The sequence below is a fragment of the Rana temporaria genome, chromosome 9 (genome assembly GCF_905171775.1).
Source record: "Rana temporaria chromosome 9, aRanTem1.1, whole genome shotgun sequence".
NCBI lineage: Eukaryota > Metazoa > Chordata > Amphibia > Anura > Ranidae > Rana > Rana temporaria.
Window position 1 is genome coordinate 49,289,057 of NC_053497.1, and position 24,381 is coordinate 49,313,437.

At 42.8% G+C, this 24,381-nt stretch overlaps 2 protein-coding genes across 2 annotated transcripts; one reads left to right on the forward strand and one right to left on the reverse strand.

Annotated features, from left to right (window-relative positions):
* Positions 1 to 2,881: 2,881 nt before the first annotated feature.
* LOC120913458 (DNA dC->dU-editing enzyme APOBEC-3F-like) lies at positions 2,882 to 9,170 on the reverse strand. Its single transcript, XM_040323393.1, has 3 exons — positions 8,906 to 9,170; positions 5,975 to 6,385; positions 2,882 to 3,137 (listed from the first exon to the last, which is right to left on the reverse strand). Exons 2-3 carry the CDS (start codon positions 6,354 to 6,356, stop codon positions 3,013 to 3,015), a joined length of 507 nt encoding a protein of 168 aa, XP_040179327.1. The 5' UTR covers positions 6,357 to 6,385; positions 8,906 to 9,170; the 3' UTR covers positions 2,882 to 3,012.
* Positions 9,171 to 19,252: 10,082 nt separating this feature from the next.
* On the forward strand, positions 19,253 to 20,854 carry LOC120914427 (olfactory receptor 150-like). Its single transcript, XM_040325122.1, has one exon. It carries the CDS (start codon positions 19,473 to 19,475, stop codon positions 20,427 to 20,429), a length of 957 nt encoding a protein of 318 aa, XP_040181056.1. The 5' UTR covers positions 19,253 to 19,472; the 3' UTR covers positions 20,430 to 20,854.
* Positions 20,855 to 24,381: the final 3,527 nt, after the last annotated feature.

Here is a 24,381-nt window from a genome sequence, read left to right on the forward strand (position 1 = left end):
AAAAACTTTCTGTGTGCAGCAGCACCCCAAGCCCCCACTAAAGCTTACTTGAGCACCATCTCAATCCGGTGATGTGCATGAGAGCCTCGGCTCTCCCTGGTCTCTCCCTCATTGGCTAAGACAGCAGCAGTGGCCATTGGCTACCACTACTATCAATCACAGCCAGTGTACCAATAAGTGGGGGCAAGCCATGCTCCATGTGTGAATGGCAACATGGAGCAGCAACTAGGGAGTGAGCCTGCTAGGGTGGCCCATAGCAAACTGCTTGTTATAAGGGCACTCAGCAGGAAGGAGGGGCCAGAAGCGATGGCAGAGGACCTGAGAAACCACTGCATGGAGCAGGTAAGTATAACAGAGCCAGTTCACACAGGGGCGACTCGTCAGGCGACTTAGCCGCCTGACAAGTCGTGCTCTGTTGTGTACTATGGAACTGTTCTAATAGGAGCGACTCAAGTCGCTCTGACTTAGAAAAAGGTTCCTGTACGACCTTGGGATGACTTCAGAGCGACTTGCATTGACTTCAATACAGAAGTCATTTTGCAAGTTGCCTCTGAAGTCGTGTGCAGATCACCTTGTCAAGTCGCTCGGCAAGTCGTGCTGCCCCAGTGTGAACCGACTGTTAAGGTGTTACTAAACCCAGGACCCTGTGTTCTTTATATGTGTAGCGGGGTCATCCTGTCAGAAGCTAATGACAGGACATCCTCGCTGGAACTTTATTCACACTTGTAAATATGTACGTTACCTTTAAGGAGTTATGTATTGTGGGATTGCAAGTAGCTGGAGATATGGACTCCATTGACTCTGAGGAGAAACAGACTACACATCCCACAATGCCCTGCAGCAGTGAAGCATGTGACACCCCCGCACAGACTTATGGGGGAGGTTACTTAAGGAAAGAGCGCAGCTGACTTCTCTCTCTCGGGACCTGCATCTTCTCCTATGCGGAGCTGCTGACACAGCGCAGCCGTGCGACTAGGCCAGAAGCCTAGGCCTAAATTCACCGAGAGGCCAGCCATCCGGAAGGAAGCAAGACCCCAGTATCCAGCCCGTGTTCCCAGAGATTGAAGAGGCAGCCCAGCTGACAACTGAAACAGTGGAGCACCCTCGTCCGGGATCCCCTTTGTGCTGCGGAGCAGTAGGCATGTGCATTTCGTTTCGTTCCGAATTCAAATTCGGACGAATTTTTCATTATTCGGACATTCGGATGCATACGAATTCCCGAATTGCAATATTAATGAATTTACCGAATCCGAACGAACGTTTTCGATTCCGAATCGAAAACCCGCGGACGAAATTCGATCGGAATTCGAATTATTTTATTTTTTTTTTTTTTTTTTTATCGAATTTCGAAATTATATTCGAAGAGAGAATTTTCGAATTCGACCGTATTTTTCGAAATTCGGTCGAAAACGAACGAGTTCCGAAAACGAATTTAACACATGTAACGAACCTAACTTAACGAAATTAATTAAATAACGAATTAAAACGAAACGAAACAAAATTTTCCCTTTTGCACATGCCTACGGAGCAGTGTCTTACTAACGCGCCTTCTGAGGAGAACCCAGGCGGATCGGCCTGTTGGGTGAAAGAGCATACGCTCAGCCTTTTTTGACTTCCACTCAGATACCTTAGTACCACCCCACAGGCCGCAGACATACGTCTGGCCTCCAGCTGGAATTTAGAGGCCCAGTTAGCTGCTTAAGTGTTTTATAGAAGTGACTGGCGCTGACGAGCAATCACTTCACCAACGTTTGCTGTTCCAGATACTTCGTTGTTTAATTCTTTCACTGTTAGCCACTTGTGGATTACAAATTTAACGTGCACCAACCGGCTGCAACGTGGACATTAACTGTTCTGCAGAACTGCTCGCTAGAGGGAGCTCGCGAGCATAGACTTCCTACCTTAGTTTAAGTAAATAGTGTTATTCTTCAGTTTGAGCCATTAATTGTTAGTCGTAATTGCTGATTCCTGCAAGGGCCCTTGCGGAATCATAGTGTGATATTGTATAAGAGTTGTTTGTTGTGCTCTAAAAGTATGCTCGTTATCTTTCTTATTTAAATACAATCCCTGTGTGAAGTGTATTTTCTTGTTTGGAGGGACCTTCCATGAAAGCAGGTAATACTATTGTTTTATTATCACTGTATATTGTATGCCTGCTATTGTGATCCCCAGCCTGGCAGAGGTCACCATACCTTACCCACCAGACTTCTGATGTGTCAAGGGAGGGTTTGAGCTTGTTAAATAGGCGTGAGCCAAACCAAGAGTAGATCCCAACAACAATCAGCGGCTCCTTCGGGGGTAGCGCTACATATATAATACAGAGAACATTGAAATGCAATTATTTTAGTAAATATAAACTGCTAAATATACTCTTACACCAGCAGTTAGAGTAGTCTTGTGGCTTTGATCAGTGTCTGGTTAAAGCTTGTAGGAGGAGTTTTCATTTCCCCCTAACTGACCCATAAGACTGCAGGACTCCCGACCCTCTGTCTGGACAGTGCTGATTGGCCCTGTGCTGATCACATGCACTCTCCCAAGAAAAAAAAAATAGCAACACACACCAAACTGAGCATGTGCAGCTTGTCCCCTAATGCTCTGTTCTATCGGGAAATGGACTGGAGTCAATGGAAGAAGGTAAGGATCAGATATACAGGGTCACACAGCCTTTATACACAATGCTAAGGATTAACTCCTTAGGTTCCACAGTGAGTATAACAAGTATGCTTTACTGCATATACAGACTGATTTGACTGTTTTTGGTTTAGTACCACTTTAAATTTTACTATAATTGCAGTTGTTTGAATATTTTTGTATTTGCAGTTTCCAATCCAAAATTGCATCAATGTTGAACTCCAAAGTAATGCGACTTTCGAGTCGTACAAGTGTGAATGGAGCGTTACTGTTTATTGTAATATATTTTATTTATTCTATTAATTGTAATGAACATTCAGGATGGAGTATGAGATAAAAAATAATAAAGCTAAAATAAATACATTTAATGTAGGTGCTGTGTTAATTATTTCCATGAATAGCTCTATAAAGCCAATTAGAAACTCGCTGGTAATTTCTGTGAATATCCGTCCAAGGCACAAAAGGTTCCTCAGTTTCGACATAATGATTCCAACATCTAAGAAAATCTGGAAAAAAGAAAAAAAAAATCAGAGAACTATGGCAAGATGGTAGTTGCATGTACTGGTTAAATTGAAGTACTCTGCCACAGTTAGAGGCAAAGATTGCAACGCGCCCTTTTGCAGTGAAATAGTTTGGACTCCCTTTCATCTTAAAGTCTAGTTAAGGTATCAAACTTTTTTTATCTTCTATTAGACCTGCCCACCCTCATGTTATGATTTTTAGATCCTCCTGCAGGGTTGTCAAACTCAATTTCATTGTGGGCCACATCAGCATTATGATTGCCCTCAAAAGGGCGGTTGTATCCGTAAGGTTAGATGTCCAGCGCATCCTCTCCCCTTACATTAGATGTCAAGAGCCACCCCATCATAAGTTAAGTCCCCCCACTCTCCCTTACATCACAGTGCACCCCCCTTTCCTTATGCTGCTGCTGGGAAGAAGCTGGATGCATTGCTTAAAAGCAGAAAGTAAGGGTCTGGAGGAAGGCTGGAGGTGTAAGGGCCACATGAAATTACCTGGATTGCCGGATTCGGCCCGTGGGCCTTGTGTTTGACACCTATGGCCTTTTTTGAAGATACTGCTTCCTGCCTTCACACTGCAGTGCTCTGTGCTGGCATAGCTGAGAAATAGCCACACCCTTCATCACAAGCACTCTCACATACTGTGTGAGTTGTATTGCAGAAGAGGAGAGGGGCATGGCTGACACGTTCTTTTACGGAGTGCTGATTACTGAGAGCAATGGGTCTACCTCTGGCACCTATTGGACTGCACAGTCATATTTAGACATCCTGTATAGCTACTGTAACCGCAAAGTGAATGTAAGACTCTACAAATGAATGTTGTTCGTACAATAGCTGTTTGACCTTTTTTCTGTTTCTCTGGCTACAGTTGATTGGCTTTAAAGTGGTAAACTCTACCACTTTTTTTTTTTTAGGCCTTGGCAGTGTTATGCCATAATATTCCCATCATACTAGCACATTATGGCAGACTTGCCTATAAAACAGAGCCCGCCAGCACTGCACTGTTACCGCTGCCATCACTTCCATGCTTGCCCAGTTATCCTTCCGGGTTCATGCTCTCTGGCCATTTGAATGCGGCCAGGCCGCAATGACATCACTTCTGCTCATGGGTAATCTTTGTGGCACAGCGCTCTGCATTCACAGCATGCTCAGTGTTCCCTGAATATAGAGCAACACTGCGCATGTGCAGTGATTTTATTGGCTAGTGCTGATATGAATGTCTCCTACACAGTTTAGTATATTCACTGTGCCAACAGGTAAGACTTGCTATAAGCCTAAGGCCCCATACACACCATAGAATCTATCCGCAGATAAATCCCATCGAATGGGTTTCAGCGGATAGATTCTATGGTGTGTACACTCCGGCGGATATTTATCCGCGGATATTTCCGAATTCCAGCAGATAAATATTTGTCGACATGCACAGAATATCTATCCGCTGGAATCGGATCCCACGGATGGATCCGCTGGTCTGTACAGACTCACCGAATCCATCCGTCCGAAGGGATCCCCCGCATGCGTCGTAATGATTTGACGCATGCGTGGAATTCCTTATATGACAACGTCGCCGCGTCATAATCGCGGCGACGGCGTGACACGTCATCGCAAGAGGATTTCGGCGCGGATTTCAATGCAATGGTGTGTACACACCATCGCATGAAAATCCGCCGAAATCCACGAGAGTATTTATCCGCGGAAACGGTCCGCTGGACCGTATTCGCGGATAAATTCTATCGTGTGTATGGGGCCTAACTGTAGGTATAAATTGTGAATAAGAGTTTACTAACACTTGAGCTGGATTGAGCCTGCAGGTGGTACCCCATAGGAAACGGCTCTCTATGGGGTACCACCGAGACGAGAAGGAACCAGGAGCTGCTCTGTGAAAAAAAAATTGCACATGGCAAGTAAGTATGACATGTTTGTCATACAAAAAAAAAAAAAAAAAGCTATTTTTGACTATTTACCACAACATGCTATGTCACCTGAATTAAAGGATAATTTTACTTTCACACAATATACATTTATCCTTTCTGCCTAGTTCCCTAGACAAAAGTATCTCCATTGAGTACCCCCGCTTCTTGTCTATTTTACAGTTGTCAGACAGAACAGTAATGCCTCGTACGCACGATTGCGATTTCCGACAAGAAAACAGAGCTTTTTTTTCAGCTGAAACTTGTGTTGCATACACACAGTCACACTAATCTTGGACAAAATTCCGAACATCAAGAACGCGGTGACGTACAATACGTGCGACGAGTCGAGATCAATGAAGTTCAATCGGCAGTTTGGCTCATCTGCTTGATTCTGAGCATGCACGTTTTTTTCGCGTCGTAATTGCATACAGAAGATCGCGATTCCCGATAGGAATTTTTTATGTCACGAAAATTGAGATCCTGCTCTCAATCTATATTTTCTTGGCCAGAATTCTCACAGAAAAAGTGCGATGGAGCACACACACGGTCGGAATTTGTGACAAAAAGCTCACATTGCACTTTTCTCTTCGGGAATGGTGATCGTGTGTACGAGGCATAAGGGACAGGACTGCTTATAGATGCCCTGGACATTATTAAAGTAAAGTAAAGTATGTGAGAGGTTCAACATTCAAATTGAGCTTTTCAGAACTACAAACAGAAAAACATTTTTGGGGGAATAAAACTTTCAAATAAATACACAACTGGTCCAAAAGCCTGGGAATTTGTTTTAGTACTCAAAGCTGGTAGCAAATCAAATATCTACAAGGTAGAATGTTCCCTTTGCAGGTAAAATGATAGTACGAAGATTGCATAATTTCACTAAATAATATTAGATTTTTTTGTATCATTTACCCTGAGGTGTCATGACACAAATTTGCACTCCTCTATCGGAAAGCTCTCGAACGTTATTCATTGAAGTGTGTCTGTACACCTTGGCAAAAATGATGTGCAAATTGACCAGAGGGTTCCTGGGAAGAAATGTGTTCAGCAAGATCTCCATGCAGTGGTCACATGGGCTCCAAGAGATATACCAGACAATTGTGCAGTTTCTCCACGCTTCTTGGAATCTTTCCCCAATAAAAACTTCTTCCGCATGTTCTTCATCAGTATTTGTGAAGTGTCCGGAGGCAATTAACTCTGCCTGCCTGTAGACCTCATAGCAAAGATGGGTGGCTGGAGGATTGGTGTCAAGTCCATAGTGGGAGTAAAAAATATGAGGGGACATTGGAATCATCCTTGTAAAGGGTTATGTAAAAAAAAAGCCTAAAAGGTACAGAATACAGATATATTTTGTTATTTATACAAAACTAGAATGGTTAGATAGATAGACAGATGCTAAGTGCTGCAGCAAGTGTTAAAGCCCCCATTCTGGAAACACCTTGGAGAGCCCGGATGCTGTTCTTCCACACAATGCATCAGCCTGGCTTTCAAACGATTTATCCCCTGCACACTGATTTAATCAATAGTGTTGCTCAGGTAGCTAAAGCACTATTGATTGGACCATTCCCAACCCCTTGGGGCAACTGCTGAGTCCTGCCTGGAGCGATCCGGAAGAGAGTGACCGGTGACGTCTCCTCCTGCATCGTGGCTTTAAGTGTGCAGACCCTGGGCATCTTTTCCCATCTAGATATCAACCAGTCCCTATGAGCCTGATGTCTGGCATCCTATGAGTTGCCCCTTTTATGTGTTAATTAACAATCTTGGAGATATTATGCTTAGAGACGCTTTTCTGTTTTTCTTTTCCTTCTTGACATATAGAGTCACATTCACTCCTCAAAGAGCTTGCCTTAAGTGAACTGTTTTCCTTTTCATGTCTGTTATTAGGACACCCCTCATGGAATTGTATGACTGCCATTAATTATATGGACTATTAATGGACTCTTTATATCAGTGGTCATCAACCCTGTCCTCAGGGCCCACTAACAGGCCAGGTTTTAAGTATTACCTTGGGGAGATGCAGACTAGAATACCGCAATCACTGAGCAGCAAATTATAGCACCTGTGATATTTCAGTTATCTTGAAAACCTGGCCTGTAAGTGGGCCCTGAGAACAGGGTTGATGACCACTGCTTTATATAACCCACCAACCTCCTATGAACTTGCATTACCTCTTCCTGCTGATTGGAGCAATGTGCAGAGGGCATGTCAGACTGTTTGGGATGTGGACAGATGCTTGGGTGTAAGAGCAGCAGTCTTTAAAGCAGAGTTATGCTCCCCCCCCCCTCCAAAAATTAAAAGTCAGCAGCTGCACATATTGTAGCTGTTGACTTTTAATATTAGGACACTTACCTGACCTGGAAACAGCTGATGTTTCCATCTGCTGTCAGATGCTGCCGCCGTCATTGCCGGTAAGGGAACCCGGCAGTGAAGCCTTGCAGCTTCACAGCCGGTTCCCTACTGCGCATGTGCGAAAGCGTGTTTCACTCTTTTACTGGCCCGGCAGCAGGGGAAGGAGGAGGAGGGCCGAACTTCTGATGTACCTCGCTGTGGCAAGGTCCGACGGAAGTGGGGACAGGTACCTGCTCTCCCCTTCAAAAGGTGCCACCAGAGGGGGGGGGGGAGTAATCGGATAAGCGGAAGTTCCACTTTTGGGAATGCTGCGAGCACAGGGTATATTAACTTTTGCTGCAACACGTAGAAACTAATGAAAAGCCTAAAAGGATAATGTATTTTTTACTGTATGTACGTTACAGTAATACATGCAGAGGATTCAGTTGGGATTCATAGTGGGAGTTGAAAATACAAAGGTATTTTGGAATTATCCTTGTCAGGGCAAAACACACTTAAACCATCTATTGATATATATTGTCTTCCGTTTTTGTACAAAAGAAAAGGATAGTTTGATAGAAAAGGAGAATGTTTACACAGATCCATTTCTATTTTTGTATAAACAATTAAATAGTTGAGTGGGTCGATAGACATGGAATTTTAAAGATACATATATATATATATATATATATATATATACAGGGCTTTTTTTCAGGGGGAACTTGGGGGAACTCAGTTCCACCACCTCTGGCTCAGACCCTTTGGTGCCTGCTCACCACATCACAAGTCTGGTTTCTGTGTTTACAAGTGACAGCTTTGTAACCCCCTGAACTCTGCACTCTGTATGTAATGCAATTCTGATATTTAATGCCCCTTTAAGACCCTTCTACTATTTGTGAAATCTGAACGGGTCGTGTTTGAGTTCCTGCACCTATTTTCTGAGAAAAAAAGCTGTGTATATATATATATATATATATCAATTCTAGATAGATAGACAGACAGACAGACAGATAGATCAGTAGATAGATAGATAGATACAGTCTATCTATCTATCTATCTATCTATCTATCTATCTATCTATCTATCTATCTAGAATAGATACTATCTATCTATCTATCTATCTATCTATCTGTCTGTCTGTCTGTCTGTCTGTCTATCTAGAATTGATAGATAGATAGATTGTATCTATCTATCTATCTATCTATCTATATATCTATCTATCTAGAATAGAAAAAAAAAAGCTGGAACAATAGTAATTAAAAGTAATTGTTGTTGTAAGCACATCCAGAAATGTTAAAGTTTGTTTAAAACCCAAATATAAATACAAAATTTAAAAAAATTAAACTAATACTGTATACTCATATAATTACATGTGTTAACTTCATACAAAATACAGTATTTTTTCGTTTCTTGTCCTTTCATCATGACATATAAATTGAAAGATAGTATACATAGTTGATGATTAAATAAATTCATAAAAATAAACCAGAAAATGTAAAATCGATAGCTACTGACCTGGTGTTGTGTATAGTTGAATCTCTTCTTGAGCGTTTGGCAGTCCAGAATCTATGGTTGGGTTTTTAAACTGCGGTATCTAGTGATGATGTAAATTTTGATCTGTGCCTCTCCCTATTTACATTGACACAGTAAAGAATTGGTTGGGCGAGGTAGCATTGTTGTATTTCTAAATATATTTTTCGTTGTAAACAACCATTGCTAATACAGTACGTAAAATTCTTAGTTAATGAATCAGTTCCTTGCCCTTTTAATAGCTGTAGACAAAAAGGTTTTTGTTTGCAAAAGCAAGTTTGAGTAAGAGTCATGAGTGAGAAATGGAAACTGAAAGTATTCAGAGAATGAAAGAATCTAATGATGCTTTTGACAGAAAATATGAATATCTCCTTTTTCTACTGATGGTAAATTTCCCTGTGTCCAGTGGTGGCTTGTCTAATGTTGTTTGGGTAGTCTCCCTGATTTATAGGGAAATAGTCATTCTCCCTGCATCAAATGGTGGGGACATGTAACCACTTATTCGAGGGGGTTTAGGCAGCCTCCCCATTTCTAGTAGTCATGGCCATTTTCCCTGTCAATCATTTTACTTCACCTATGGTGATAGTAACAAGTAGAGGCTGCAGTTCTATTTAATTTAAAATTAATTTCACATTTTAATATATTTTCACAACCTCTGCCAGTATTTAAATCCTTAGCGCAGATTCACACTCACCTACATTTTCCCTGTGACTACAGGTGGGGATTGTTCTCATTGAATCTAGTGGTTGTGGCCAGTCTCTCCATGTCTATTGGTGGTGGCTATTTTTCCTGTGTCTGGTTACTGTAGTCAGTTTCCCTGTGTCTAACAGCTGTAGTTACTTTCCCTGTGTCTAATGGGGGTGGTCAGTGGCTAAGTTACCTGTGCCTTGTGCCTGTAGTCTCTCTTGTCTGGTGGTGGATTTTTACATGGGTGTTATGTTGATGGTCCAGTTTCCCTTAGTATAGTGGTGGTGGTCAGTCTTCTTGTGTTTAATGGTAGTGACTAGCCTCTCCGTACTTGGTGTCAGTGACCAGTTTTTCTGTGTCTAACGTTAAAAGCCAGTCTTTATTTCTCTAGCAATGGCTAGTAATCTGTATACAGTATTGGTGGTCATTTTCGATGTGTCCAATGGTAGTGGGCAATTTCTTTGTGTCTACTGTTTTAAGATAGTTCGCCGTTTGTCCAGTGCTAGTGTTCCGTCTCCCTGTGTTTAGTGGTGGCAGTTTGTCTTTTTTGTGTCTAGTGGTGGTCATTTTCATTGAGTCTACTGGAGGAGGACAGTTTCCCCATGCATAGTGTTGGCGGTTAGTTTTCCTGTATCTATTGGCGGTGGTCAGTATTCTGTTTCTAATGGCAATGATAATTTTGCCTTGTGTTGGTTGTCAATTTCCCAGCATTTAGTGGTGGTGGCTAGGATCCTGTGTCCAGCGGTGAAGGTCATTCTCCCAGTGTCTAGCAATTATGGCCAGGTTCCTTTTTAGTATGGTGGTGGTGGTGGTGGATAGTCTATTTGTGTCTAGTTGTAGTGACCTATGTCTAATGTGGGTGATCCCTGTGTCTAGTAATGGTAGCCACTCTCCTTTGGTTTCGTGGCTTACCTCCTGTAGAGGTAGAGGAGTGCATTTTTTTCAACACTTTTAACTGGATTGACAATTTGAAGAATAACTTCTGCAAGTTTGGGAAACTCGACTCCATGACATTTGGAGAAAGTGTTGGGCCTACAAAGACCTGTTCCAAAGACCTTCACACAAAATACAGTTGCCATATAACAGTAAACCATCATCCCATTACTAAAAACTTTTCAATATGTTCTGACTCTTGGTTGCTAGGAAGTGATCTCAAACCTTCAGTGCATATACAGATTTACATTTGTTTATAGATAAACAAAAACAGACTAAATACAGTAGGTGTTTGTGATATTGTGCTTTTAGCAGGACAGCGTCGCGCTGATACTCGGCGACAGGGTGCCGAGATCTCGCCGACATCTCACACTCACTGGAATAGTGACAGCACATCCCAGCAAGCGCGTCATAGAAGCGACGGGAGATCCGACTTGGATTCCCGCCAATTCTACACGTGTGCGGCGTTTGTTATGAATCCTGAGGGGGAAGTCCCCGCCGGATTTTAAATAAAAATCCGGCATGGGTCCCCCCCTCAGGAGCATACCGGGCCCTTAGGTCTGTTATGGGTTGTAAGGAGAGCCCCCCTACGCCGAAAAAAACTGCGTAGGGGGTCCCCCTACAATCCATACCAGACCCGTATCCAAAGCACGCTACCCGGCCAGCCAGGAAGGGAGTGGGGACGAGCGAGCGCCCCCCCCCCCCCTCCTGAGCCGTACCAGGCTGCATGCCCTCAACATGGGGGGGTTGGGTGCTCTGGGGCAGGGGGGCGCACTGCGGCCCCCCACCTCAGAGCACCCTGTCCCCATGTTGATGAGGACAGGGCCCCTTCCCGACAACCCTGGCCGTTGGTTGTCGGGGTATGCGGGCGGGAGGCTTATCGGAATCTGGGAGCCCCCTTTAATAAGGGGGCCCCCAGATACCGGCCCCCCCACCCTAAGTGAATGAGTATGGGGTACATCGTACACCTACCCATTCACCTGCAAGAAAAGTGGTAAAAACACAAATAAACCACACAGTGTATTAAAATATTTTATTTTTCTGCTCCGGAGGCCGCCCCGTCTTCTTTATTAGCTCTTTTACCAGGGGGGGCTTCTTCTTTGACGTCTTCGGGTGGGTGGGGGCCGCCGTCTGGTTCTCTTCCACCGCCGGGGGGGGGGGTGGCTTTTAAAAAAGCCCCCACCCCCCCCGGCGGGTTTCCTCCGGCGTCTTCGGCGGGGCTCTTCTTCTTCCGCTATCCCGACGGGTCTTCTCCGCTATCCGGGGGGTCTCGCCGCTCTCCGCTGTTGACTCGTCGCACCCCGGTTCTTCGTCTCGCAGTCCGGTCCCTTCTTCCGTGCTGTACGTCTTCTTCCGCGCTGTGACGTCATGTTCTTCACTTCTCTTCTTCTCCCGATGTTGACTCGCCGGTCCTCCTCGCTGAAATGACGGATGCGCGCCTTGCATCGGACCTATATAGGCCTCACAGTCCCATCATGCTCTGTACCTACCCATGTGATACCTACCACGTGGTAGGTATCACATGGGTAGGTACAGAGCGTGATGGGACTGTGAGGCCTATATAGGTCCGATGCAAGGCGCGCATCCGTCATTGCAGCGAGGAGGACCGGCGAGTCAACATCGGGAGAAGAAGAGAAGTGAAGAACATGACGTCACAGCGCGGAAGAAGACGTACAGCACGGAAGAAGGGACCGGACTGCGAGACGAAGAACCGGGGTGCGACGAGTCAACAGCGGAGAGCGGCGAGACCCCCCGGATAGCGGAGAAGACCCGTCGGGATAGCGGAAGAAGAAGAGCCCCGCCGAAGACGCCGGAGGAAACCCGCCGGGGGGGTGGGGGCTTTTTTAAAAGCCACCCCCCCCCCGGCGGTGGAAGAGAACCAGACGGCGGCCCCCACCCACCCGAAGACGTCAAAGAAGAAGCCCCCCCTGGTAAAAGAGCTAATAAAGAAGACAGGGGGCGGCCTCCGGAGCAGAAAAATAAAATATTTTAATACACTGTGTGGTTTATTTGTGTTTTTACCACTTTTCTTGCAGGTGAATGGGTAGGTGTACGATGTACCCCATACTCATTCACTTAGGGTGGGGGGGGCCGGTATCTGGGGGCCCCCTTATTAAAGGGGGCTCCCAGATTCCGATAAGCCTCCCGCCCGCATACCCCGACAACCAACGGCCAGGGTTGTCGGGAAGGGGCCCTGTCCTCATCAACATGGGGACAGGGTGCTCTGAGGTGGGGGGCCGCAGTGCGCCCCCCTGCCCCAGAGCACCCAACCCCCCCATGTTGAGGGCATGCAGCCTGGTACGGCTCAGGAGGGGGGGGGGCGCTCGCTCGTCCCCACTCCCTTCCTGGCTGGCCGGGTAGCGTGCTTTGGATACGGGTCTGGTATGGATTGTAGGGGGACCCCCTACGCCGTTTTTTTCGGCGTAGGGGGGCTCTCCTTACAACCCATAACAGACCTAAGGGCCCGGTATGCTCCTGAGGGGGGGACCCATGCCGGATTTTTATTTAAAATCCGGCGGGGACTTCCCCCTCAGGATTCATAACAAACGCCGCACGCGTGTAGAATTGGCGGGAATCCAAGTCGGATCTCCCGTCGCTTCTATGACGGCTCTGTCTCCATCGCGGCAAGCCAGCTCGGCGCTGGCTCCCGCGATGGGGCTCGTAGGTGCTCAATCTCGCCGAGAAAGAGAGCGAGATTGACACAAAATCGGGTTCACCTACTGTATGCCTGGCATCCATGATAACTGTCTAAGGGTTTACATACACTATACTTTCCAATATGCTTTGGTTAGATTTGTCTTTGCTTAACTATATGGCCAATTCTTTGCATGCACATTTTACCAGTTCAAATTATTTATACCTGATGAGTAATATCTTTATTTTTGAGATTAGTGTAAAACATGTGAAGTTGTAACCCACTCTCCCTCTATATGACGTCCTAAACAACATTATGAGCATATACTATATATAAATATACAGTGTGTGTGTGTATGTATATGTATATATTGTGAGGATAGGACCCTGTGCTGGGTGAGAAATGGCTATTTTACGCCAGATTCTGTAAAGAAACACATGATAATTGGTCAGCTGCTTTTTGGGTTTTTAAAGGCTGATCTGAGCAGCATTCAGGGCCCCACCCCACAGACAGGAGGTCTGTGCTAAGGAGTCAGGTGACTCCCAAAAGCTCTGTGAGAGAAAACAGAGTGGATGCATCTCTGCAGGAGAAGATTTTCACCGCTCCAGGTGAGCCCTATAGACAATCAGGGACGGTCGGATTACCAAGGTGCTGGCAATGCACGTAGCAGTAGCAATAGGAGGAAGGAGATGGACAGCCGCACTCGGAAATAACTTTTCAAAAAAGTTGTCTTTTATTTTCAAGCAGGAACATGCATAATCACCACAACCATAAACCAGGACAGCCGACTAGTTTCGCACTCTTGCTAGTGCTTAATCATGGAGGCAGAGGTGATACCTGTTGGAGCAGCAAGAGAATAACTAGGTGTGTGCTTAGCTGCAGCAGGACGTAAGCTAGACGTGTGCTTATGGCTAAGAAGCTGGTAGTTCTGAGGAGCAGAACATGGGGCCTAAGTTAAAGGCCTGAACAGCCGGATAGCAAATGTGAAAGCCGGGAGGCTGAATTATTGACATATTTCCAAGATACAGGAATGATGAAAAACCCCTGCGAGAGCTACTTTTCTTTTCTTTGAACTTTGCTTTTAAATAAAAGTGGGCTACCAGCCCTTAAAAACTCAGTATTGGATTGGCGTCTCACTGAAAAAACGCATCTACCCTTGGAGTCTGATCCCCCAATCTCACAATATATATATATATATATATATATATATATATATATATATATATCCATCAAAATTTATCGTACACCCTTTAAAATTTAAAGATCTCTATCAATCTGCATACACAAATGCATGAATGTGCGGAGTAGGCGCCCAGCTTTTAACTATAGGGAACCCACAGTCTGTCAGATGGATATTGTTTCTGCCTTTTTATTTTTGTTTGCCCCATTTAGCCACATTCTTTGTGAACTCTTTATGTGATTCATTGTAGATATTTGCCTACTGTAAACCTTTAATGGTACTTTTGACATTTGTACTAAAGCCATGTAGACTACTCCTCTGGGCCGGAAAGTTGGCAACAGCCGATTGTAAGATGACCATCTTAATTTTTGGATTTGTTTTTGACTTTGTATTTTGAAAGTATGTTCAAGCACCTTAGTACAGTAACATTAATTTTGATGAATATTTGGCTGGATTTGATGTGTGTGTTTGTGTGTGTGGTGTGTTTATTTATATATATACTATATATACACTTTTCCCCATTCTAGAGCTTGTCTGTAGTATTATCTTCCTGAAGAAGCGTGTTGGCACCCATGAAACGCGTTTAAGTCGCAGCAAGCCATTCATTTGCTGGCTGCAGTGGGGTTAATGAGGAAAATACAGAAAGTATCACTATTTAAACTTTGGTGTTTTTTTTCTCTGTGATAACATTCATGTTTATGTCGTGTGCTATTTTAAATTTTGTATAATTATCTTTTTGACATTTCACCCATTTGGTACCGTTAAAGTCCTTCCTCTAGTTTACTAGGGGGTGCTCTGTGCATAAATGTGTTTATTGATTAATCGCTTCATTAATAGATAGCGTTAACATTTGCTACTACAAAATTAAAAATAAAGAGAGCAAATTTCATCCAGAGACTTATCCCAGTGAGGTTTGTGTATCTCAGAAGACCATTCACAAGCTATTCGGAAAGAATAAAAATCCCATGTATGACTGAAGAATAGATAATCTGTGACTGTATGTACACTGTGCAATTAACCTTGTATAGGAGAATTTACTTTTGTTTGTTGGTGCCAAGACATATATAGAGATAGATAGATAGATAGAAAAAAGCTGCACTATTTAAAGTCCAAAATAATTAAGTTAATTGATCGGAGAGCCAGTATTCCAAAGGCAAGATGAATTCATCCAGTAGTAGACACCACAGTGATTGATTTACAAAAGTGCACTGCCACCTTAAAGAAAACAGGCTTATCAGATAGCAAGCAAACCAGGCATGTGGCTATAGCCCAGCCAAGGCCTTTGCTTGTACGGAAAATCTCAAGAAACCCTGGATGGATGGTTGCAATGACTCAAACACCATGGACACTTTAAGCTCTGTTTCGTAATATTCAGCAAATGAGCCCAAAAAGCTAAAATTTAGACTGACTGTCCTGAAAGTGATGGAGAAGTCCCTGTGCATTACCTCCCAGGTACATCACACCATGCAAGAATGTGTTTCTGATTTGTATGCAAGGTCCCCTCTCTCCTGAAGAAGGCTGCCTGTGCTGGGGGGATATATATATATTGGGGGGCTCTACCCAAATAATTCAATAGGAGCCCAATACAATACATATTATAATATGGTTCATTTGACAAACAAGGGTGTCTCCAAGAATATACACTTTTTTTTAATTTTATAAATTCTTTATTTTCTCAACAGCAGTAACATTATGCAATAACATAAGTACGTATATTAACACTCCACTGTAACTCTTATTCTCTTCAACTTAACCAATTATGACCATCTATTCACATAATTATATTATCTTAACATACCTATGTTCATCTTTTCCTACTATTATCTCTCAATTCTGAACAATTCAATTTATTATTCCACAATATTTATGCCATACATTATCCTCACCACCCAAAACAGCTAGACCTGCTAGCAAAAAACAAACGAGAGAGAAAAAAACAAAACAACAAAAAACAAAAAAAAAAAAAAAACTTTAACTAATATCAGGCCCCCTTCCCCTTCCCCCCTCCATCCACCTAAGGATCCTGACCCCTATACACTATATATGGTAACCAGACCTCCCGATACTTTTCTTCTTGCTCTCTCAACATCATAGTCAAATTTTCCATTTGCTGAATCTCCGCTATTCTCCCCATCCATTGTATTTTCGTTGGAACTATTGTACGTTTCCACAGACTCGGGATACATGCTTTTGCTGCGGTAAGTAAATGCCTTACAAGAGAGTTTTTATATTTTTCATTAGATAGCGGAATATGCAAAAGGAAAGCCGACGGTTTTTCCCCAAGAGACACATCTGTAATTTCCTTAACTGTTTCAGAAACCATTTTCCAAAATCCGGGACACTCCCAAAATATGTGTAATATAGTACCCTCCGCATTTTGACACCGCCAACACTGATTGGATACTTGCGGAAATATCCGATTCAGTACTGACGGGGATCTATACCACCTGGTTAGAATTTTATACCCTCCTTCCTGGTATCTCGTTGCCATTGATGCTTTATGTGTGAATAACAATATTTTCTTTTTCTGCATCTCTGAAAAGGTGATTCCCAGATCCCTCTCCCATGCTTGTAAAAAGGCCAGTTCTTGAGGGGCTTCTAACTCTATCAACAGGGCATACATAGCTGAGAGTGTATGTCTAAGTGGCTCTCCCTTTAAGCATATCTGTTCAAACCCAGATAGTGAACGAATCTCTGACATATGTTGCGTAAGTGGCCGTAGGAAAGCATTAAGTTGTGCTAACCTGAAGGGGTCAAGATCTTCAGAAAACACACTTTTAATCTCCCCCTGGTCATTACATAGTTGTTTCTGGAGAAATGCACAATCCTACTAATTCCTTGCCGCCTTAACTCTTTAAAACGCTGATCTACCAATCCCGGCTCAAAACTCGGTGTCCCCAAAATTGGGGTCATAGGACTTGGATGTACTGACATCTTTGTTTTCTTAAATATTTTTTTAATGGTCTGGATTGTGGCTCCCACCGTAGGGTGTTTCTTCACCTCCTGTGGTATCATCTCATCCGCAATCTAAGCCATTCCTTTCAAAGGTATATCAGTTATAGTTTGCTCCATCTGTATCCATGGTTTTTCCTCCTGTACTGTACACCAATCCACAACTCGTGTCAGATGTGCAGCTACATAATAATTCACCGGGTCCGGGAGTCCAACCCCTCCTCTCTCTTTAGGTAAGGTCAGAACCGATCTACGTACTCTCGGGGGTTTCCCTGCCCAGGTAAATCTCACAAACCTAGATCTAAGGTCTCTCAAAAAAACGGCGGGCAACTTAATAGAAGAATATACACTTTAACTGGCTGCAGTGTGCATTAAATATGTTGCAGTCTTTAAATGTAACTTCTAAGCTGTATTAATTCTGTCATTAGAAGAATATGTAAAGAAGAGTTCTGGTTGTGTTATATTGTTGATGTTTTTTCAAAATGAAAAGCTGATGGAAATCACTTAATATACTGATTAAAACGTTAACTTGCATAACTTTGGAAATGCCGCGATATTGCCATCCAGAATATTACAACCCATGAAGTAGCCATGTGGGTGACAAAGGTATGGATATATTATAAAAAAAAGTTTGTTTTGCTTACCTAAATTGTTTAATTATCCATCTTTATTATCAGTGGCGGCTGGTATTTTTTTTTGGGGGGTGGCCATCCCCCCGAGCGGCACCCACCGCGCTGCTGTTTGCCTGTCAATCCGGCACTTACCCCATCGTGGCGGGTGGCAGGCAGTGCCCTCCTTTTCCTAGGCATCCAATAAAAATGCCTGTCCTTTCAGCCAATCAGGTGACCGGTGTCAAAACATGCTTCCTGATTGGCCGAGAGGAGAATCAGTGTTACAACAGAGAATATTGATTCACACTCTCTGTGGCCTGAGATTTACACACAGCACAGTCCTGTCTGGATGGGCAGGATTCCTTTTTTTCTCTACTTCAGGTCTTGTCCTTCTCCCAGTCTGTGACTGTATAAGATCAGGAGAGGCAGTTCTGCTGTACAGGTACTACACAAGGCTAGATCTTACACTGTTTGTATAAAAATCTGTATAATTCACTGTATATCTACCTGAAGTTTGGCTTCAATGTTAAAGTGTTTTTAACCACTTAAGTACTGGAAGATTTGCCCCCTCAATGACCAGGCCATTTTTTGCGATATAGCACTGTGTAGATTTAACTGACAATTGCGCGGTTGTGCGACGCTGTACCCAAACAAAATATATGTCCTTTTTTCCCACAAATAGAACAAAAAAAAAGACAGACGATTAAAAAAATAAATCTAGGTAAATATACAGTATTTCTAAAAAAAGCTATTGACATGAAATTTGCACCACATGTCGGCAACTCGTGCAATTATATATATATATATATATATATATATATATATATATATATGATTGCATGAGTTGTTACCGACATGTGGTGAAAATTTCATGTCAATAGCACCTTTAGAAATATATTTACTTAGAAAAGTGGTGACATGTTCAATACTTATTTTACCCACTGTAAATTTACCTATGAAGCTAGGGGAGGCCCTCAAATTTCCAAAGGTCTGCGATATTTGGACAGAGTCCATCGAAAACAGTTGTTTCAAATGATATATCCGATTAGTTCATGGTTACTATTATTTTCTTTCATGTGGCAGGGGCAATACAGTTTTTTTTTTTTTTTTTAAGTTTTGTTATTACATCAATGACAATTCTACTATAAACATCACTTTGAATGTTGGAGGGTACTGGATGCCATGTAATAGGTTGGTTGTTGTATATTTTTCTATGTAGGTACCTAAGCCTGGGCATGCCCAATAGGCTTTGTTTTGTAATGCTTACCTAAATACCCAAAAAATACATTTGTAAAAAAATATATATAGCTATATCAAATGTCCTCTATAAATGGCTCATGGACTAAGCATGATCTTCCAAGGCTTTCTGTAATATAATGTCATTCTATTTGTCATGTGTTTTCATTTAAAATTCTGGAAATTTACCTTTTTTAGTATTTTAGGTATGCCTGTCAGAACAATGTAGGGTCCTGATCTGGGCTCTTTAGGAGAAATGCAAAGCATGAAAAAACCCAACTCAATAAAACTACAAATTCATTAATAGTTCTCAAGTCAATGAATTCAACACACCTGAACTTTTTTGACTATTTCATTATTGTGGGAATTTCAGATGTTCCAGAGATGCAGCTCCCAATCTTCCTTATAGTTCTCTTTATCTATCTTATCACTTTTGGTGGTAACATGACCATTTTATCATTGATTTGCCTGGACCATCGTCTTCACATTCCTATGTATTTCTTCTTGGCCAACCTCTCCATTCTGGACATGGCTTCCTCCTCTGTGACATTATTTAAAATTCTTGCTAGTTTCATTACAGGGAACTCCATGATTTCATACCAGGCTTGCATACTACAGTTGTATATTTGTGCATCGTTAATTGGACTTGAACTCTTGATATTGACAGCCATGAGTTATGACCGATATGTGGCTATATGTAATCCACTGAACTACCACATGGTCATGAACCATAGAGTGTCGGTTCTTTTGGCTGCAGTCTGCTGGTTGTGGGCCTTTCTTGAATGTCTACCACACACTATTATTATTTTTAACTTTGCTTGCTACAAATCTAACAGGATTAACCACTTTTTTTGTGACATTCTTCCATTAAAGAATCTTACTTGTTGCAGCACAACAATTTTGAGTCAACTGATGCTTGCTGTTGACCTCTTCCATTTGTTTTTCTCCTTCCCCTTAACTTTCATACCTTATGTTTTCATAATTACCACAATACTGAGGATCCCTTCCAGTGTTGGCAGACACAAAGCCTTCCGCACATGTTCTTCACATCTGACAGTAGTCATCCTTCTCTATGTGGTCCTTCTCTGTCAGTATTTGATACCAAACCAAGAAGCTCAATCGAACTCCAATAAACTTTTCTCTCTGGTTAACACAGCTGCTGTCCCCATGCTGAATCCATTGATATATAGCTTAAAAAATAAAGATGTGAAGTTAGCACTTGGACGAGAAGTAAACAAAGTTAGAGCGTTCTTTAACTATGATAAGTTAAAATGACATATTAAGGGGAGATTGTGAGGCTAGAAGTATGGTAGCTGCAATTATGTTAACCAATTTTGTTAAAAAATGTAAGTTACAGGATTTTTGTATCCTTCTCCTTCCCTCACTACTAGTGGAGCACTGATCAGAACATACACTGAACTTGCAGACCAGAAATCTTACTTTCACTTACTCATTTTGAGTCAAATATTGACTACGCAATAAAAACGGGGCGTATGGAAGATTTATAATACCCTATCAAGAAACACATTTGTGATCTTTCTCATTTATCTCGGAACTCAACTGCTGAATGTTCTCCTCCTCCGCCCCTCTTCTGCATCACCATTATCAACATTTGGGCATGTGCAGATACACTGCTGGCCTCTGACATTTTTATAGAACCTAGCAGAGACTGGTGGTGCAGGTTTTTTAAATAGTATCTAGTAGGCATTTTTAGAAGTACACGTTTTATTCTATATTGTCTTATTCCTTATGTTAACCAATGTGTCATTCCCAAAAATTTGATACTACTATCCACTTCCTATTCCTAACAGTAATCAACAGTAGGTCATCATGACATACAATGTTTATTTAATCATTTATACCAAAAATATACTAAATGTATACTATTATAGCTTGTATCATTATTACTCATGTCATATCCTTATACATATTCATACTTCAATGTTTATTAGTTAACTATTTATTAAAATGCTTTGGAAACTTACATAATAGCCAGTGAAGAATAAAAATATGTTCATTAATACTTTGCTTTTATGGAGTGCCTTTTGGTATTAAAGGGTTTGTAAAGGAATTTTTTTTTATCTTAATAGCTTCCTTTACCTTAACCACTTAAGCCCCGGACCAAAATGCAGATAAAAGCCCAGGCCAGGTTTTGCGATTCGGCACTGCGTCGCTTTAACAGACAATTGCGCGGTCGTGCGACGTGGCTCCCAAACAAAATTGACGTCCTTTTTTTCCCACAAATAGAGCTTTCTTTTGGTGGTATTTGATCAACTCTGCGGTTTTTATTTTTTGCGCTATAAACAAAAATAGAGCGACAATTTTGAAAAACATTCAATATTTTTTACTTTTTGCTATAATAAATATCCCCCAAAAATATATTAAAAAAAAAATGTCCTCAGTTTAGGCCGATACATATTTTTGGTAAAAAAAATCGCAATAAGCGTTTATCGGTTGGTTTGCACAAAATTTATAGCGTTTACAAAATAGGGAATAGTTTTATTGCATTTTTATAATTTATTTTTTTTACTACTAATGGCGGCGATCAGCAATTTTTTTCATGACTGCGACATTATGGCGGACACTTCGCACAATTTTGACACATTTTTGGGACCATTGTCATTTTCACAGCAAAAATGCATTCTTTATTGTGGAAATGACAGTTGTAGTTTGGGAGTTAACCACAGGGGGCGCTGAAGGGGTTATGTTTCACCTAGTGCAGTGATGGCGAACGCGTGGCACGCGTGCCGCTCCCGGCACGGCAAGCTGTTTCGGTGGGCACGCCACACGCCATGAAAAATGTAAAAGAACACACTAAAATCCATTTGTCCCCACCGCACCCCAAACTACAACTCCCACAGTTCTCTAGGGCTATTGATGACGTGTCTGAGTGGGAGTGACAAAGAAGAAACTCCCGGGGGTGACGTGCGTGCGTACGCACGCTGATCCAATCAAAGAAGCTGTCTCATCCACACCGCACAAATCAGCGGTGACGTGACTGGGAGCACACACGGCTGGAATCAGAGGAGCCTTTCGGCGGGAATAATAAGCTGCTGGAGCAAGGTCAGACACTGGGAGACAGGAGTTAATGTGCAGTGTACGGTACAGTTATCTTGTTAGTCCTAAGCCTGCCCCACTCTCAGATATCAGGTGCTAGCTCAGCAAATAATCAATTGTGCAAAAAGAACAGCCTCATTACTGTCATTGGGAAACATTGTGCCCCATCATTGGTGTTATTCAGCCTCATTATTGGTGTCATTGGGAAACATTGTGCTCCCCTATTTTTTGTCATTATTGGTGTCATTGTGCCTCATTATTGGTGTCCTTAGGGAACATTGTGCCTCATTATTGGTGTCATTGGAAAACATTGTGCCTCATTATTGGTGTCATTGGGAAACATTGTGCTCCCCTATTTTTTGTCATCATTGGTGTCATTGTGCCTCATTATTGGTGTCATTAGGGAACATTGTGCCTCATTATTGGTGTCATTGTGCCTCATTATTGGTGTCATTAGGGAACATTGTGCCTCATTATTGGTGTCATTGTGCCTCATTATTGGTGTCATTGGAAAACATTGTGCCTCATTATTGGTGTCATTGTGCCTCATTATTGGTGTCATTGTGCCTCATTATTGGTGTCATTAGGGAACATTGTGCCTCATTATTGGTGTCATTGTGCCTCATTATTGGTGTCATTGCATGTGTCAGGTAGGTGAGTGCAATGGTCAGGTAAGTGAGTGTAATGGTCAGGTAGGTGAGTGTAATGGTCAGGTAGGTAGGTGAGTGTAATGGTCAGGTAGGTGGGTGTAATGGTCAGGTAGGTGAGTGTAATGGTCAGGTAGGTGAGTGTATAATGGTCAGGTGAGTGTACTGGTCAGGTAAGTGAATGTAATGGTCAGGTAGGTGAGTGCAATGGTCAGGTAGGTGAGTGTAATGGTCAGGTAGGTGAGTGTAATGGTCAGGTAGGTGAGTGTATAATGGTCAGGTGAGTGTAATGGTCAGGTAAGTGAATGTAATGGTCAGGTAGGTGAGTGCAATGGTCAGGTAGGTGAGTGTAATGGTCAGGTAGGTGAGTGTAATGGTCAGGTAAGTGAGTTTAATGGTCAGGTAAGTGAGTGCAATGGTCAGGTAAGTGAGTGCAATGGTCAGGTAAGTGAGTGTAATGGTCAGGTAAATGAGTGTAATGGTCAGGTAAGTGAGTGTAATGGTCAGGTAAGTGAGTGTAATGGTCAGGTAAATGAGTTTAATGGTCAGGTAAGTGAGTGCAATGGTCAGGTAAGTGAGTGTAATGGTCAGGTAAGTGAGTGTAATGGTCAGGTAAGTGAGTGTAATGGTCAGGTAGGTGAGTGTAATGGTCAGGTAAGTGAGTGCAATGGTCAGGTAAGTGAGTGTAATGGTCAGGTAAGTGAGTGTAATGGTCAGGTAGGTGAGTGTAATGGTCAGGTAAGTGAGTGTAATGGTCAGGTAGGTGAGTGTAATGGTCAGGTAGGTGAGTGTAATGGTCAGGTAGGTGAGTGTAATGGTCAGGTAGGTGAGTGTAATGGTCAGGTAGGTGAGTGTAATGGTCAGTGTATGTTGCACAGTGCATTCTAAGCACAATGCATTCCTAATCCCTGCAGTCTGAGCGAATCTGGCAGAATCGTACATTTCTAGTCCCTTAGGGCTCATTTAGATAAGTCCCATCCTCTGTACAGAGACGCTGGCAGGTTTAATTCTGTGTTGGCACTTTGCAAGAAATAAATTGCTCTTGTGTCACGGTTTGGGCACTCGGGCTCAAAAAGGTTCGCCATCACTGACCTAGTGTGTGTTTACAACTGTAGGGGGGTGTGGCTGTAGGTCTGACATCATCGATTGTGTCTTCCTAAAAGGGATGACACATTCGATGCAGCCGCCACAGTGAAGCATGGGGAAGCCATGTTTACATACGGCTCTCCCCGTCCTTCAGCTCTGGGGAGCGATCACGGGGGGGGGGGGGGTGGCTAGAAACGAATAGCCGCCCCCTCATCCTGGATCGCTCCCAGAGCTACCGACCGCCGCATGTAACGGGGGGGGGGGTCCCGATCAGACCCCCGACCCGCGGAAAGGCAGGGACGTACGGGTACGCCCATCTGCCTGTACGTGCCATTCTGTGGACGTATATATACATGCGGCGGTCGTTAAGTGGTTAATGCAGTGCTGTTTTCATGTCCTCATTGTTCGTTTTCGCTCTCAAGTTGCTGTAACTCTTC